Source organism: Meleagris gallopavo, chromosome 6, assembly GCF_000146605.3.
Source record: "Meleagris gallopavo isolate NT-WF06-2002-E0010 breed Aviagen turkey brand Nicholas breeding stock chromosome 6, Turkey_5.1, whole genome shotgun sequence".
Taxonomy (NCBI): domain Eukaryota; kingdom Metazoa; phylum Chordata; class Aves; order Galliformes; family Phasianidae; genus Meleagris; species Meleagris gallopavo.
In genome coordinates, this window is record NC_015016.2 from 44,605,779 (window position 1) to 44,618,292 (window position 12,514).

The window sequence follows — 12,514 nt, forward strand, 5'->3', positions numbered from 1 at the left end:
AAGGTCACCAAATGAAGTATACAGACTTATAAGGGAATTATTGAAATGCTTATATTTAAGTTATTATGTTCAGATTACATGGCTTTCTCATTTTCTTCCTTATATGTACTAGTAAACACTGGGGTCTGAAATTTTCTGCCATTCTTCATTTTTCCATATGAAAAAAAAAATCACCACACGAGTAAGAATAAAGAAAAAAGAACTGCATTTACTGCGTTTCCGGGAATAGTCACTGGAAGATGCCACGATGTGCAGGAGAGTGCATCCATCTCTGTCTTGCTGGTTGATTCTATCCTTCAAGTCTGGCCTCTGAGAAAGTAACCATCTGAAAATATGGTTCTTTTCTGAAATGATAAAAGAAAACATTTGTTATAGTAAATAGATGCAGTAGAAATAGATACTTTCCCCCTATGGAAAGTAAAGATGCACCTGTATGAAAGTTTTTCTCACACATGAGGAGTATGGGAGGTAAAAAAAAAATAAGCAAGAGAAATGATACCACGAACCAGCTGCATTGTGGGAGACTTGACACTAAGTTCTCACTGATTTTCAGCACGCATCACTTAGTTGACTCATGAATCTTTAGTACATACAGAAAATGTTGTTCCACACTGAGGTGGCAGGAAGAAATACTTAATTTTTGTCAAAGTTGGCATGCCTAGGATCTGAAAGAACCTCAATCACACAATAGTTCCAAAACATAGAAGAGAATATCCATATTAGGTTTTTATTGCTAACAAGCACAGATAATGAATAAGAGAGTTTACAAAATTCTTAAAAATCACAGATTCATAGAATGGCTTGGGTTGGAAAAGACCTCAAGGATCATCAAGTTCCAACCCCTCTGCCACAGGCAGGGTTGCCAACCACTAGATCAAGTATTAAACTAGGTTGCCCAGGGCCCCATGCAGCTGGGCCTCAAACACCTCCAGGGATGAAGCATCCACAACATCTCTGGGCAACCTGTCCCAGCATCTCACCACTCCCAGTAAAAAACCTGCCCCTGACATCTAATCTAGATCTCCTCACCTTTAATTTAAAACCATTTCCCTTTATCCTATCACTATTTAGCCTTGTAAAAAGTTGATTTCCCTCATGTTTATAAACTCCCTTTAAATTCTGGAAGGCCACAATGAGGCCTCCCCATACCCTTCTCTTTCCCAGGCCAAACAAGCCCAGTTCTTTCAGCCTGTCTTTGTAAGATAGGTGCTTCAGCCCTTAAATCATCTTTGTGGCCCTCCTCTGCATCTCTCGAAAAGCTCCACATCTTTCCTGTGTTTTAGTGATACATGTAAAGTCATGCCTACATGATCTGATTTAATCATATTTGCTTTTGTCATGGTTTTATGACGTGACGTGGGTGACATGAAAAGTCTTCTCTCAGACCTCGAATTTCATTCATTTTCAGAGATCGATCAACAATGGTAACGATATCTTGCTCACCTCTTACTCTTTCAACTTTGTGTTGCCCTCGTAGGCATTGGTGACCATGACCTTTGAGGGCCCCTCCCCTGGACTCAGAGGTATTTATCCTGGATCTCGGAGCAACTCCTCTGGACCTCTTTCCTCCTCTTCCTTCTGTTCTAACTGAGTTGAGATCCGTTTCATTTTCTGTCCTCTTACAGGGGCAACTGACACCAATTGTGGTGCCTCCTGTGGTTGATCAGGTTGGTCAGTTCTGATGCTCTCGCCCTCTAGCTCCGCTTGGAGTTTGTCTTGTTCGATTATGAGAGTATTTAGTTCAGATTGGAGGGTGTCTCGCTCAATTTGGAGGGTGTCCTGTTCAGTTTGGATTGAAGGGAGTCTCGCTCAGATTCGAAAGCATCTTGTCGAGATTGGAGATTCCTTCTCTCAGCTCGGAGATTTTCCCCTTCGGCTTGGAGACTTCCTCTCTCAGCTCAGAGACACTCTTGCTAGGTTTTGAGATTCTCTCTCCTGGCTAGGAGACTCTCTTTCTCAACCCAGAGATCCTGTGTCTCGCCTTGGAGACTTTCTCTTTATGACTGCAGAGAGTTTCTCTCAATCTGGAGGGCATCTCTCTCGGATTGGAGGTCTTTTCTCTCAACTAGGAGACTCTCTCGCTCAGCCTGGAGATTCTCCCTCTCTGCTCGGAGTGTCTCCTGGAAACTCTCCTTTTCAGCTTGGAGACTCTCTCGCTCATTTTGTACCGTCTCCCTGAGACTCTCCCTTTCAGCTCTCAGACACTCTCTCTCAATTTCACAAACTCTCTCCCTCTCTGGGATAGTGTTGAATAAGGCCCGATAAGCATTAGCCCAGGCCCCAAATCATTTGTGCCTCCTCAGATCTGCCTGAGCTGCAACATCCCTGTCTCAAATATCTGTTTAAGCTCTCAGGGTCTTTCAGGTGTTCAGGAGTAAAGTTCCATGACACCGAAGATGTCCATCTCTCTAAAGTCTCTCCCAAGCCTCTCCACACTCTCTGCCACTCAGTATTCTCTGGTTTTGGGGAGGGCTCCTCAAAATATGATAAATACAAATACTGAGTGAAATGATGAACAGTACATTTAGGGAGATTGACAACATGATCAGATGAGCATTCAAAAAATATGCTTAAAGGATTCAAAGGCAAGACTGGGAGCCTGCTTAAGAATCACAAGTTCTGTAGAATTAGCAGCTCCCTCTGGAATTGTATGCCACATTGTATGCAGATACCAGGTATGTATTTCCATCAGTGTTTTCAATCAATTGTATATACCTATAGCTCCATAGAACAAAGTGGCAAACTTAATTAAGGCCCAGTATTTTTTGAGCATTAAAAAAGAAAAAACGATGGCATGCAGTCCCTTGAGAGGCAGTGTTAGAAGAGAAAGCATTTTTTTTTCTCTCTTTACAGAAGCAAGATAGCAGTGCTCAAAGTTTACAAATATCCCAGAATACTGGCAGTCTGCCTGGACTTCCAAGGTCAAGTTTTCAGTGAGCACCTGTGAAAAAGATAAACTTTCCCAACAAAGTTCTCCGAGAGCAGAGAGAGATTTGTTCTAAAAAGCTAAAAAGCAGCTTTTGCCTGCATTCTCCACCAAGAATGTTAACGGTTTATGGGCTGGTTCAGCCCAGTTCCATGACTGGCGGGGTGGAGGGATTTCGCAAAATCCGCACCTCTGGAAAAAGGGAAGTAGGGGACCACAAAATAATTAAAAACAGTGGCAACGATCTGAGGAGAAACAAACTACTTTACTAAATATAGTATCGGAATGCAAGATAGCACACTATAATACAATATAATTAGAATTGAAGCTAATAAATCAAATATATTGAGAGAATGTCTGAAAGCTGGATAGGCCTCACCATAAAGCTGAGGTGAGATGTGCAGTCCAGTTGAGCAGCAGAGACAGGAGGAGAGCTGACAAAGAAGAGCGGACAAAAAAGGTGACCTTGCAGGAGTTCTCTCCTCTCTGTGACCACAAAGTCCCCTGGGGAATGTAGTTCTTCTTCTCTTCCGGGCAGGTACCCAGAACTTGAGCATTAACAGTTACACTCCCAGTGCCCTACATGATGTTATGATGTGGAATACCAATAACCAAAAATCATAAAACCATGACAGCTTTTTCTCTGAAGATGACAACATTTGGTTTATTTTAACAGAGGATGTCACTTACTTGCTTTGATACACAGTCTGATAACAGCATGAAGGGGATGAACTCCAATGGATTCAACTTTTGCCCCAATGGAAATCAGCCATTTGACTAATTCTGCTACACTTTGCATTGTCTCATCACATCCATACAACTCAAAAGTCTGATAATGAAGAAAAGAATTACAACATGTTATTTTATATTCACAAAAGACATTCCTTTAAAATCACAATTCCACAATATCTTTTTTTATGAATTGGTCTGGAATTGGTGGAACAGTAACAACCAAGTCATATTCATTGTAAAATGAAACATTTACAATAAACGTAACAGATCCAGTAGGAGTTCAAAGCAAATACATTTCTCCAATGAGATGTTAGTGAATTTTGAAAGACTCTTCTCCTGCTCTGAAAAACACTGAATTTGAAGCCTATTTTGTAATACATATTTCTGTATTTCTTCCCTGTAATTGATGGCAACTTTCTGCTATACAAGTCTATCAAATGTTACTACATTCCAGTGCACATGTTGCTGTAAGTAGGTATTGTACTGTCTAAGCTCAGATGAGGCAGCTTCTGCAAGTTATCCTAAAGCAAGAAAAGACTGAAGAAATGTTTTAAATTGGAAAACAGGAATTACTGATTGAGGAAAGGAGGTATAGACAACCCAGGTAACATCTCATACAGCTCAGGAATCCCATCAATAGAAAGCAGAACAACACCTCATTCTCTCATCCAGCCCAGGAAGCATCTAGCATTATTAAGACAGCAACGATAATAAAACTGTTCACACAAAGAAAAGCTGTTAAGTATGAATTTTACAGGGAAATTTACACACCAGGACTGAAAGCACACAATCTGAGAAGGAAAAATTTGAACCAAAAAAGGATGTTTTATCAGGGATTTAATGAGCTTCAAGCACAGCCTACAAGCAACAGGACATTGACACAGGAACTCTGGAGGTGAGCAAAAGAAGCTCAGAGGGAAATTGAGATAACATGCGAGGAGGATCTGGTCACGAGGGGGTGCTCAAAAACAGTGTTTAGACATAACTGCTACACTTGTGCCAGTCATTTTTTAAATAGCAGGCTTTGCACAGCCTTCCAACATCCACAAATAAATCTTTCTTTCTAGCACTTCACGCCAAATTTTGACTGGCAAGCAGTACTGTTTGTGCACAGTCACAAAAATAAAATACAACAAACTACAGGGTGGCAGCAGGGGAAGTTCCAGCTGTCAAAAACCACATTTTCCTCTCATTTTTGCAAAAGATAAGCAGTGTTCATTGATCTTTCAGGGCCTGGACTCTGACCCACCTCTCTCCCTGCAAAGAGCTGATCAAATGCATGAGGTATGAAAGAGGGTAGCATGAAGTCCAATTGAAGCTCCTTGACTGGCATTACCACAGCATACTTGTCCAATGCTAGCTAACCATGGCATGCTTGTGTAAACACACCTGCTTTGTAATGGTCCACAAGAAATGCTTTACCTCAACTGTTACTGAAACAGGATGGGCAACCACTGCATAGTAGCAGATACATGCACTGTGTACTGCCTTCAGAAACTTAGCATGATATTACTACGCACATCAGCTGCTGCTTCACATGCACAAGGTGGGCACAGATTGACTTCTGCTGCAGATGCCATTGTTTCAGTGAAAGGCATTAGAGTTGTGGCTACTTGGTCTATACATTTCCAGCTTGCCAAACCCCCCTACAGTATCTGGAAGGTAAGCCTTCAGGGAGCCAGTTTAGCAGCCTGTATCTAAAGCAACATACCAAAAATTTGGGGCACTGAGTAAAGACAAATTCCAACACAGCAATGAGCTCAATTTCTCATAATGAAATGCAGTATCATGAAGCAGTCCAGAAGCAAGCCTGCAAAACATAATACCACCCTAACCCAGGAATAATAAAAGTCATCCTGGTTGGAAAACACATTCAACTTAACAGATGTCAAACATTTTTCTACATTAAATTTAGTGTCAGGTTCCAGGTCTGACATGAATAGCTTGCTGCCCTTGAGAGGAAGATATCTTTTGGTGACCAATAAAAAGGAAATACTAAATTGCATACAAAAACTATACAAATTAAGGATCCTTTTAATGATCAGATGAAAAGAGACAAAACAGATTATTTAACATAATCATATATTACTTAACATAACCATGTATTATTTTTCATTTTATTTTTCTTTCATCTGCTTTCACCTTGCCCACAGGACAGAAAATCTCCCACTAAAGAGAACAGAAAGAAAAGAAATAGACACAAAACTTAAAAAGCTTGTCACTTTACCTCAAAGAGATTTTTCAGTGGTAACTGGTTGACTGTGAGATCGGTGGGCAAGTCTTTCTTCTTGGACAACAACAACAGAAAAGACTAGGAAACAAAACAGTGGTGATAAGTGTGCTTAGAAACTTTGTTTTTCACTGCATCACTAGACTTTTTAGGAGAGTGGGCTAACATGGACTTTTTAGGAAACATGGGCTAACAACATTTCAGATCTTTTTTTTTTAAGATTGTAACACATCACTGAATTTCCCTTTTCATTTATCAATTGAGCTAACATATTTACAGTGGTCTGTGGGAACCTATGACCAATAAAAATCTCATCAGAAATAGAAACCACATGGAAAGGATCCTGTCCTAAAAGATCTCCAGTACACCTTTGGTAGTGATTCTTTTTCAAGGATAAGAAGAACTATGTAATTGCAGGCCTGTCAGTTCTATTTCAGTGCCTGATAAAATTACAGAGAAGATCATTCCGGGAGTTACTGAAAAACACATGAAAGACAATGCACCCACTGGTCATAGCCAGCACAGGTTCATGAAGGGAAAGTCCTTTCTAATGAATAACTCCCCTTTCACAGCAAGATTACACACCTAGCTGAACAAGGGAAGCCAGTAGATATGATGGTTTTGGATTTCAGCAAAGCTTTCAGTACTGTTTTTCATGATGCAATGGGTGAGCTCAGGTTGGGCTCCAAGGGTTACAATAAGCAGGATTACATCAGGCTGGCAGCCAGCTATTTCTGGGATTCCTCGGGTAAAGCTTCATTTTAGGGCCAGTTCTCTTCAATGCTTTTATCAATGACTTGGATACATGACTTGAAGGTATACTAAAGAAGTTTGAGGATGACACTACATTAAAAGGAGCTGTGGACTTCCTCAAGGGCAGAGAGGCCTTGCAGAGAGATCTTAACAAATGTAAAGGCTGAGCAGTCAGCAACCACATGCAGTTAAACAAGGCCTGCAGCTCCTCACAGGGAGCAGAGGGGCAGCGCTGAGCTCTGCTCTCTGTGGCAGTGACAGGGCCCAGGGAACAGCACGGAGCTGTGCCTGGGGAGGGGTAGCTGGGGATTAGGGAAAGGATCTTCACCAGAAGGCAGTGGGTATGTATTGATCATGTACTGATCCACCTGAGTGTGTCTTCAAATCCTGAATGGCACTCTTGTGAGTTGACTTTGTAAGGCTGCCAGATGCTCCTCTTCTTTGATCCTGGTGCTCACAGGGCTTTCTCACACTTTTTCCTCACTCTGCCATGCAGCATTTTGCCTTTTCCTAGACAAGTTTCCCTGAGGCTCCCACCAATGGCCACTGGGGCCCAGCCATGCCCTGCAGTGTGGCTGTTGGAGGGGGCTGGAAATTGGCTATGCCGAGCATGGGGCAGACCCAGCCTCAGCACACACTGTAGCCCCACAGCCCCCTGCCAGCACCTTGCCACCAACACACTGTAATTATGGCAGTGAACCATTTTTCATACAGTTATTATTTTAAAAGAGGGTTAAAAATGACTTTAGGTGATACTCCTCCTGATTGTCCAAAATAATCTGGCTTTATTGAACAACTGTGTACTTCCACTGAGTGGATCTTTCATCCAAAAGAAAAGACACTACAAATAAATACATTTTTTATCCCTTCAGTGTCTTTCAAGAATAATAGAGCCCCGAGGTGGAATCAAAGCAGAAATAATAGCAGGAGACAAGTGGAATCTTAACTTTGTTGTATACCTTTGAGAAACGAATTTTGGAAATTATTTTGAACTAAGAATATTTTTCAAGTCTAAAAACCAAGACAGTTGAATCAAGGAACACTAAAATTAATTGCTTTTTTTTTTTTTATCTTGGAGGTAACACAAGCTTACCCTGAACAGGTACTAATGACTACCTTTTTGTGCAACAGTACTACACTATACTTGATCTTAGCCAAAAGGCCAAGAAGCGAGTATGTAACATTTGTTTTCTCTTCACTGGGACAGACTTACCTGCCACTTCCCTTTCTGAGCCAACTTTTCCATCACAGATTGCCAAATCAGTGCATCAAACTTTGCTCTGAAAATATAATCACATGCGGGGTAGAAAGTTTGTGGCAAGACTCGTTCATCTGCAAGAGTAAGCAGTTATGAAAAGTATGTAAAGTTGTGGTCTCCAATTAAATTGCTTCACTGCAGAGCAACAGCTTTAGTATTAATACTCAGGAGAATGCTAATAGGGAGCAAACATCTGACTTCTTTAGCATGACAACCCTTGGTCACCGATCAGTCTTCTTTAAACATGGAGAAAAATGAGTCCATCACCACCGAGTGGTTCTTAAAATAATTAAGCTTTTAATTTGAGCTTACCATTGACACTTGTGAAGATTCCTGCTATAAAATCAGCAACTTGAGCTTGGTCTACAGAAGCATTTAGAAGAGTCAAACCTCTGTGAAACATAGAAATCGCGTTACATGCGTTTGATAACATGATCAGCGAGTGGCCAGCTCTATAATAAGCCTATGAAAAAAGAAAACAAAAAAGACCATTGTTAGGAAAACATTCAGAGATCTTGACAACAGAATCACAGAATCTCAGGGGTTAGAAAGGATCTCCAGAGATCATCCAACCTCCTGCTAAAGAAGGCTCCCTACGGCAGGCTGCTCAGGTAGGCATCCAGGTGGGTTTTGAATATGTGCAGAGAGGGAGACTTCACAACCCCCCTGGACAGCCTGTTCCAGAAAAGTTAACAAAAAGGTATCATTTTCTCCTAAATTCATTAAGTATGGTATAAAATGGCACGTAGTGCTATTTTCACAGCTTCTCACACACATACACCCTCCAGAAAAGCAATCGAAATCCCTTGCAATTCACACTGTGCTACTGATGTCATTGTGCATGCTATGAAAGAGCAATAAATAGATATAGATATATATAGTAAAGATAGAGAAAGCAGTAGAAAATATCGTGGAAAATAACTAAAGGATGAGAAGACATGCTGTTAGCAACTATCCTGGACAGAAATGTTTCTTGTCACAAGGTCCAGAATATACATTTATGTCATTGTACAATCAGTAGGTATACAATTGTACAATCAACAGGTATACAGAAGTTAGGCTTACTAAGATTATCACGATGGAACGATAATCAAAACAAATAGAAATGCTCATTGATATCACAGGCTCACAGTAAACTCCACAAGGAGTGATCCTTCCTCAGGGGTGGTCAGCACTTAAATGGGATCTAGAAGAGGTGCAGCCAGGCTCCCCCCTTCCAGTAGCACAGGTGAATTCCTTCACCTGTGCTCTCATAGCTGACTCATTGCTTGCCTCAGGTGGTCAATCAGAGGTTCAGGCTGTGATCAACAGTTCCCATGCAGTCATTATGTCACTGTTCAGTAGCATTTTGCAATATTTAAAACAATGCAGATGTTCTTCAGCAGATGGCACCTAAACACATTTATGTTCACCACTGAAGTAGGTTTTACTATCTCAGACTCATGGTGGAGTCAATTTGTTCAAAACATTTCCTGGTCAATCCTGCATCACACTGGGTCCCTAGCATCAAAAGAGTGCATAAGATTTTATTACTTGCTACCACCTCGTCTGCGACATTAAAAAAACAGTTATCTTCTTGAAAGCATTGGTACCTTTCCTGCTGGAATGAGAAACAACAAGCAAGCAAAACAGAGCTGCTTAATTTTATTAGAAGTAGTATTACAATAATATTAGGAGTAATTTTGATGTTCATGTGCACAGCCCAATACTGATTCTGTAATTTTTATGCTATAGTACATCTTAAAAACAGAACACAACAAAAAGCAGATATTGGCACTTGGTTTAAAACATAATGCAGGCAAAAAGTTGCCAGCTTCAACATGTGCATACCTTAACATAATGTGGGTCCCAGCTTAAGCTCTCAAAGGCTGAATGCATTGCTTCTCTCCATTTACCAAGATTGTACAGGCAAGTTGATTTGTTGCAGTATAATACAGCTATGTCCCCAGAACACCTGAAAAAAAGTTACCAGCATTACTGCTTATTCAATTAAAAAAAAAAAAAAAGGAATACAAGGTACTTTGTAGTTAGCAACAAGAAAAAGTGCACACATCACCCACCTAACTAACTCATAGGGTAAAACAGAGCTGTAGAGAGCGAATACAATTGGAACATCAGCTACAAAATCTCTCAGTGGCACCCTAATGGTATCTTAATGACATTCTACTCCCTTCTGAAGCAGAAGGTCTACCCACTGGACTATTGTAGAAAGTGCTGACCTCCATGATCCTGTGGGTCCCTTCCAATGCAATATATTCTATGATGCTATGAGAGTTTAGTGACAGTTTAGAAAACCTAGAGACATCTGGGTATTTAGTGAAAGGCAGTAGCCAGCAATGGGAGAGAACGGACACAGGAAAGGTGAAACAAATGCTAGACAACAAAACACAACCAGAAAGTGTTTTACTATATCATCAGTTGGTGATGTCATCAAAATTATATATATTTATGTCAGCTGAAGAAATAAACATATTTCAGAGAACTGAATGTACTGAAATACGTGCATCTGGATGGAAGAATTTCTGGAAAAAGCTTCCCAAAATTTAAAGTACTACACAGGGTAGTAGGGAGCCTGAAAAGTCTGTCTTATCTGTGCTCAAACAAATATCTTGTGGCATGGTGCTGCACCCTCTATCTTATTTCTACCTGGCAATTTACAGTCAAGAAAGTTGTTTAAACTATATTGAACATTTTCGGAGCACACTCTCACATGTAAGCAAATCTTGCCAAGGCAACCTACAGCAAGGGGAAAGGGAATGCTCAGGAGTAGACCCCAGTGGGAAGAGAAAGCCCCACTCCCCGCAAAGGGCAGAATCAGAGCCTGGTGGAGATGGCCTTGTTGGCTCTACCTCACTGCCAGCACAGCTCCAGACTACGTTTTACCATCCTTTGTCTAATGGCAAACAGTCAAACTAAATTAATGGCTGGTGTTACATCAGGTTCATAGCGTTGCTAATACATGGTAATAATGAATATTTAGAAGTCAACATAATGCCCAACTACTTAACCATTAACCATCACGTTAGCAATCAGTGTTAACTGAAGACAACAAGCACTTGGCATTTGGAAAGAAATATCCACAGAACTCTTTGGCTGAAGTTAGTTTTGAACTTATTTTGGAACACCAGGAAAGCTCAAATACCAAGAACAAAGTAACCTGCATGAATTGTTTTCAAAATAATCAATGATCCATGTAACAACAGACACCCACGTTCTCCCAGTAACTGGCAGAACAACAGCAACATCAATCCATAACATCTCAGCTACAAAGCAGAACTAATTTAACACAAACCAACATAATGTTTGGGGAAATGATTTGGACCTTAATTATAGCTATTATCAATGCTCGTAAAAAAAACATTTAGATTAAAGTTGCTAACTTATCTCCCACATGATACATAAAGAACAGCAATTCCTCCTTAATTATAAAACCGATACAGCAAAGAGCGTGACAAAAGACATAAGAAAATCATGTGTCAGGGGAAGAAATATAGTTCTGAGTTAACCACAGAACTGAACACATTTCTGACTGTCCTACAGCTCAAAGCTTGTAATTAAAGAATACTTACAGGCCCCATTGCCTTAACTGAATGAGCATATACAGAGCTTGATCATACTTCCTGATGGCCAAGGTGTAATTTCCATTTTTAAAATCCTGATTCCCATCTTGTTTCATAAACTGTGCATATTCCATGGCATCCATGCTAACTGCAAGAGGAAGAAAAAGCAAAAAAAAAAAAACAAAAAACCAACAATCAGTGATGATGAGAGACATCATTCCCCAAAATCCATTTCAACTTTCATTTTAGGTTTTGCATCTTTGAAAAGTAGGATGAAAGAGTACATCTTTTTGCTATCTGCAGTTGGAATAGTAAAATGTAACTCAGGTACCAACCTCATCTATGCTTTTGATACATCAACTTCCCAGCTATTTTTTAATCACATTTTTCTCATTGTTTCCCTTGGGTCTTGAACTTTCTTTTTTAAAATTAAGATTCCAAATTATTTAAATGCATTCACACTCTTTAAAAGCAGGAGGATATAAATCTGAGACAACACAGTTCATATAGTTAAGAAATACACGAAGCTATACATTTCAATTAGTTAAAGACAAAACTAATTAACTTGCTTTTTATTTACCTTTATGACTTTTCCTTTGTCCAGCCTTTCCAGCAAGACATTTAATAATCCAATGTACACAAAATCGCTTTGAAACTTGATGACTGCATGAAACTGCTGTGATGTCAGTCTATTAGTAGTGCCTGAAGACCTTTGAAGAAATTGAAAATCGTTGCTGAAATAAACATATCCAGCACTCGGAGAAATCAAAGGTTGAAACAGGCATCAGCTGAAAGTGATAGAAAAAGCATTTCATAATTAAAACTGTAAAGTTAATCTCCTTGCATAAATGTAATCACCATTTCAAGAAGCAGGTGAACAAATACGAGGGGAAAAACAGCCGCATGTATGCTGTGAGACAGCACATAATGATCACAGATGAAACAATCAAAAAGTCTTGAGCAGAATCGTTCTTCACCACTGGATTGTACCATTAAAAGCCATTTCCATTACCTGTGAAAGTCTCTGTTAGTCTCAAAAATCTCAGTACTAGCAA

At 40.1% G+C, this 12,514-nt stretch overlaps 1 protein-coding gene across 1 annotated transcript in view; it reads right to left on the bottom strand.

The window, feature by feature from the left end:
* The window catches only part of TRANK1 (tetratricopeptide repeat and ankyrin repeat containing 1), a 41,267-nt gene extending 29,004 nt beyond the window's left edge, over nt 1-12,263 (bottom strand). The window contains 8 exon segments of the mRNA XM_010713016.3: nt 213-344; nt 3,617-3,755; nt 5,886-5,969; nt 7,855-7,973; nt 8,212-8,362; nt 9,730-9,853; nt 11,469-11,607; nt 12,040-12,263. Of these exon segments, the coding sequence (XP_010711318.2) occupies nt 213-344; nt 3,617-3,755; nt 5,886-5,969; nt 7,855-7,973; nt 8,212-8,362; nt 9,730-9,853; nt 11,469-11,602 (883 nt within the window). The 5' untranslated portion in view covers nt 11,603-11,607; nt 12,040-12,263.
* Nucleotides 12,264-12,514: the final 251 nt, after the last annotated feature.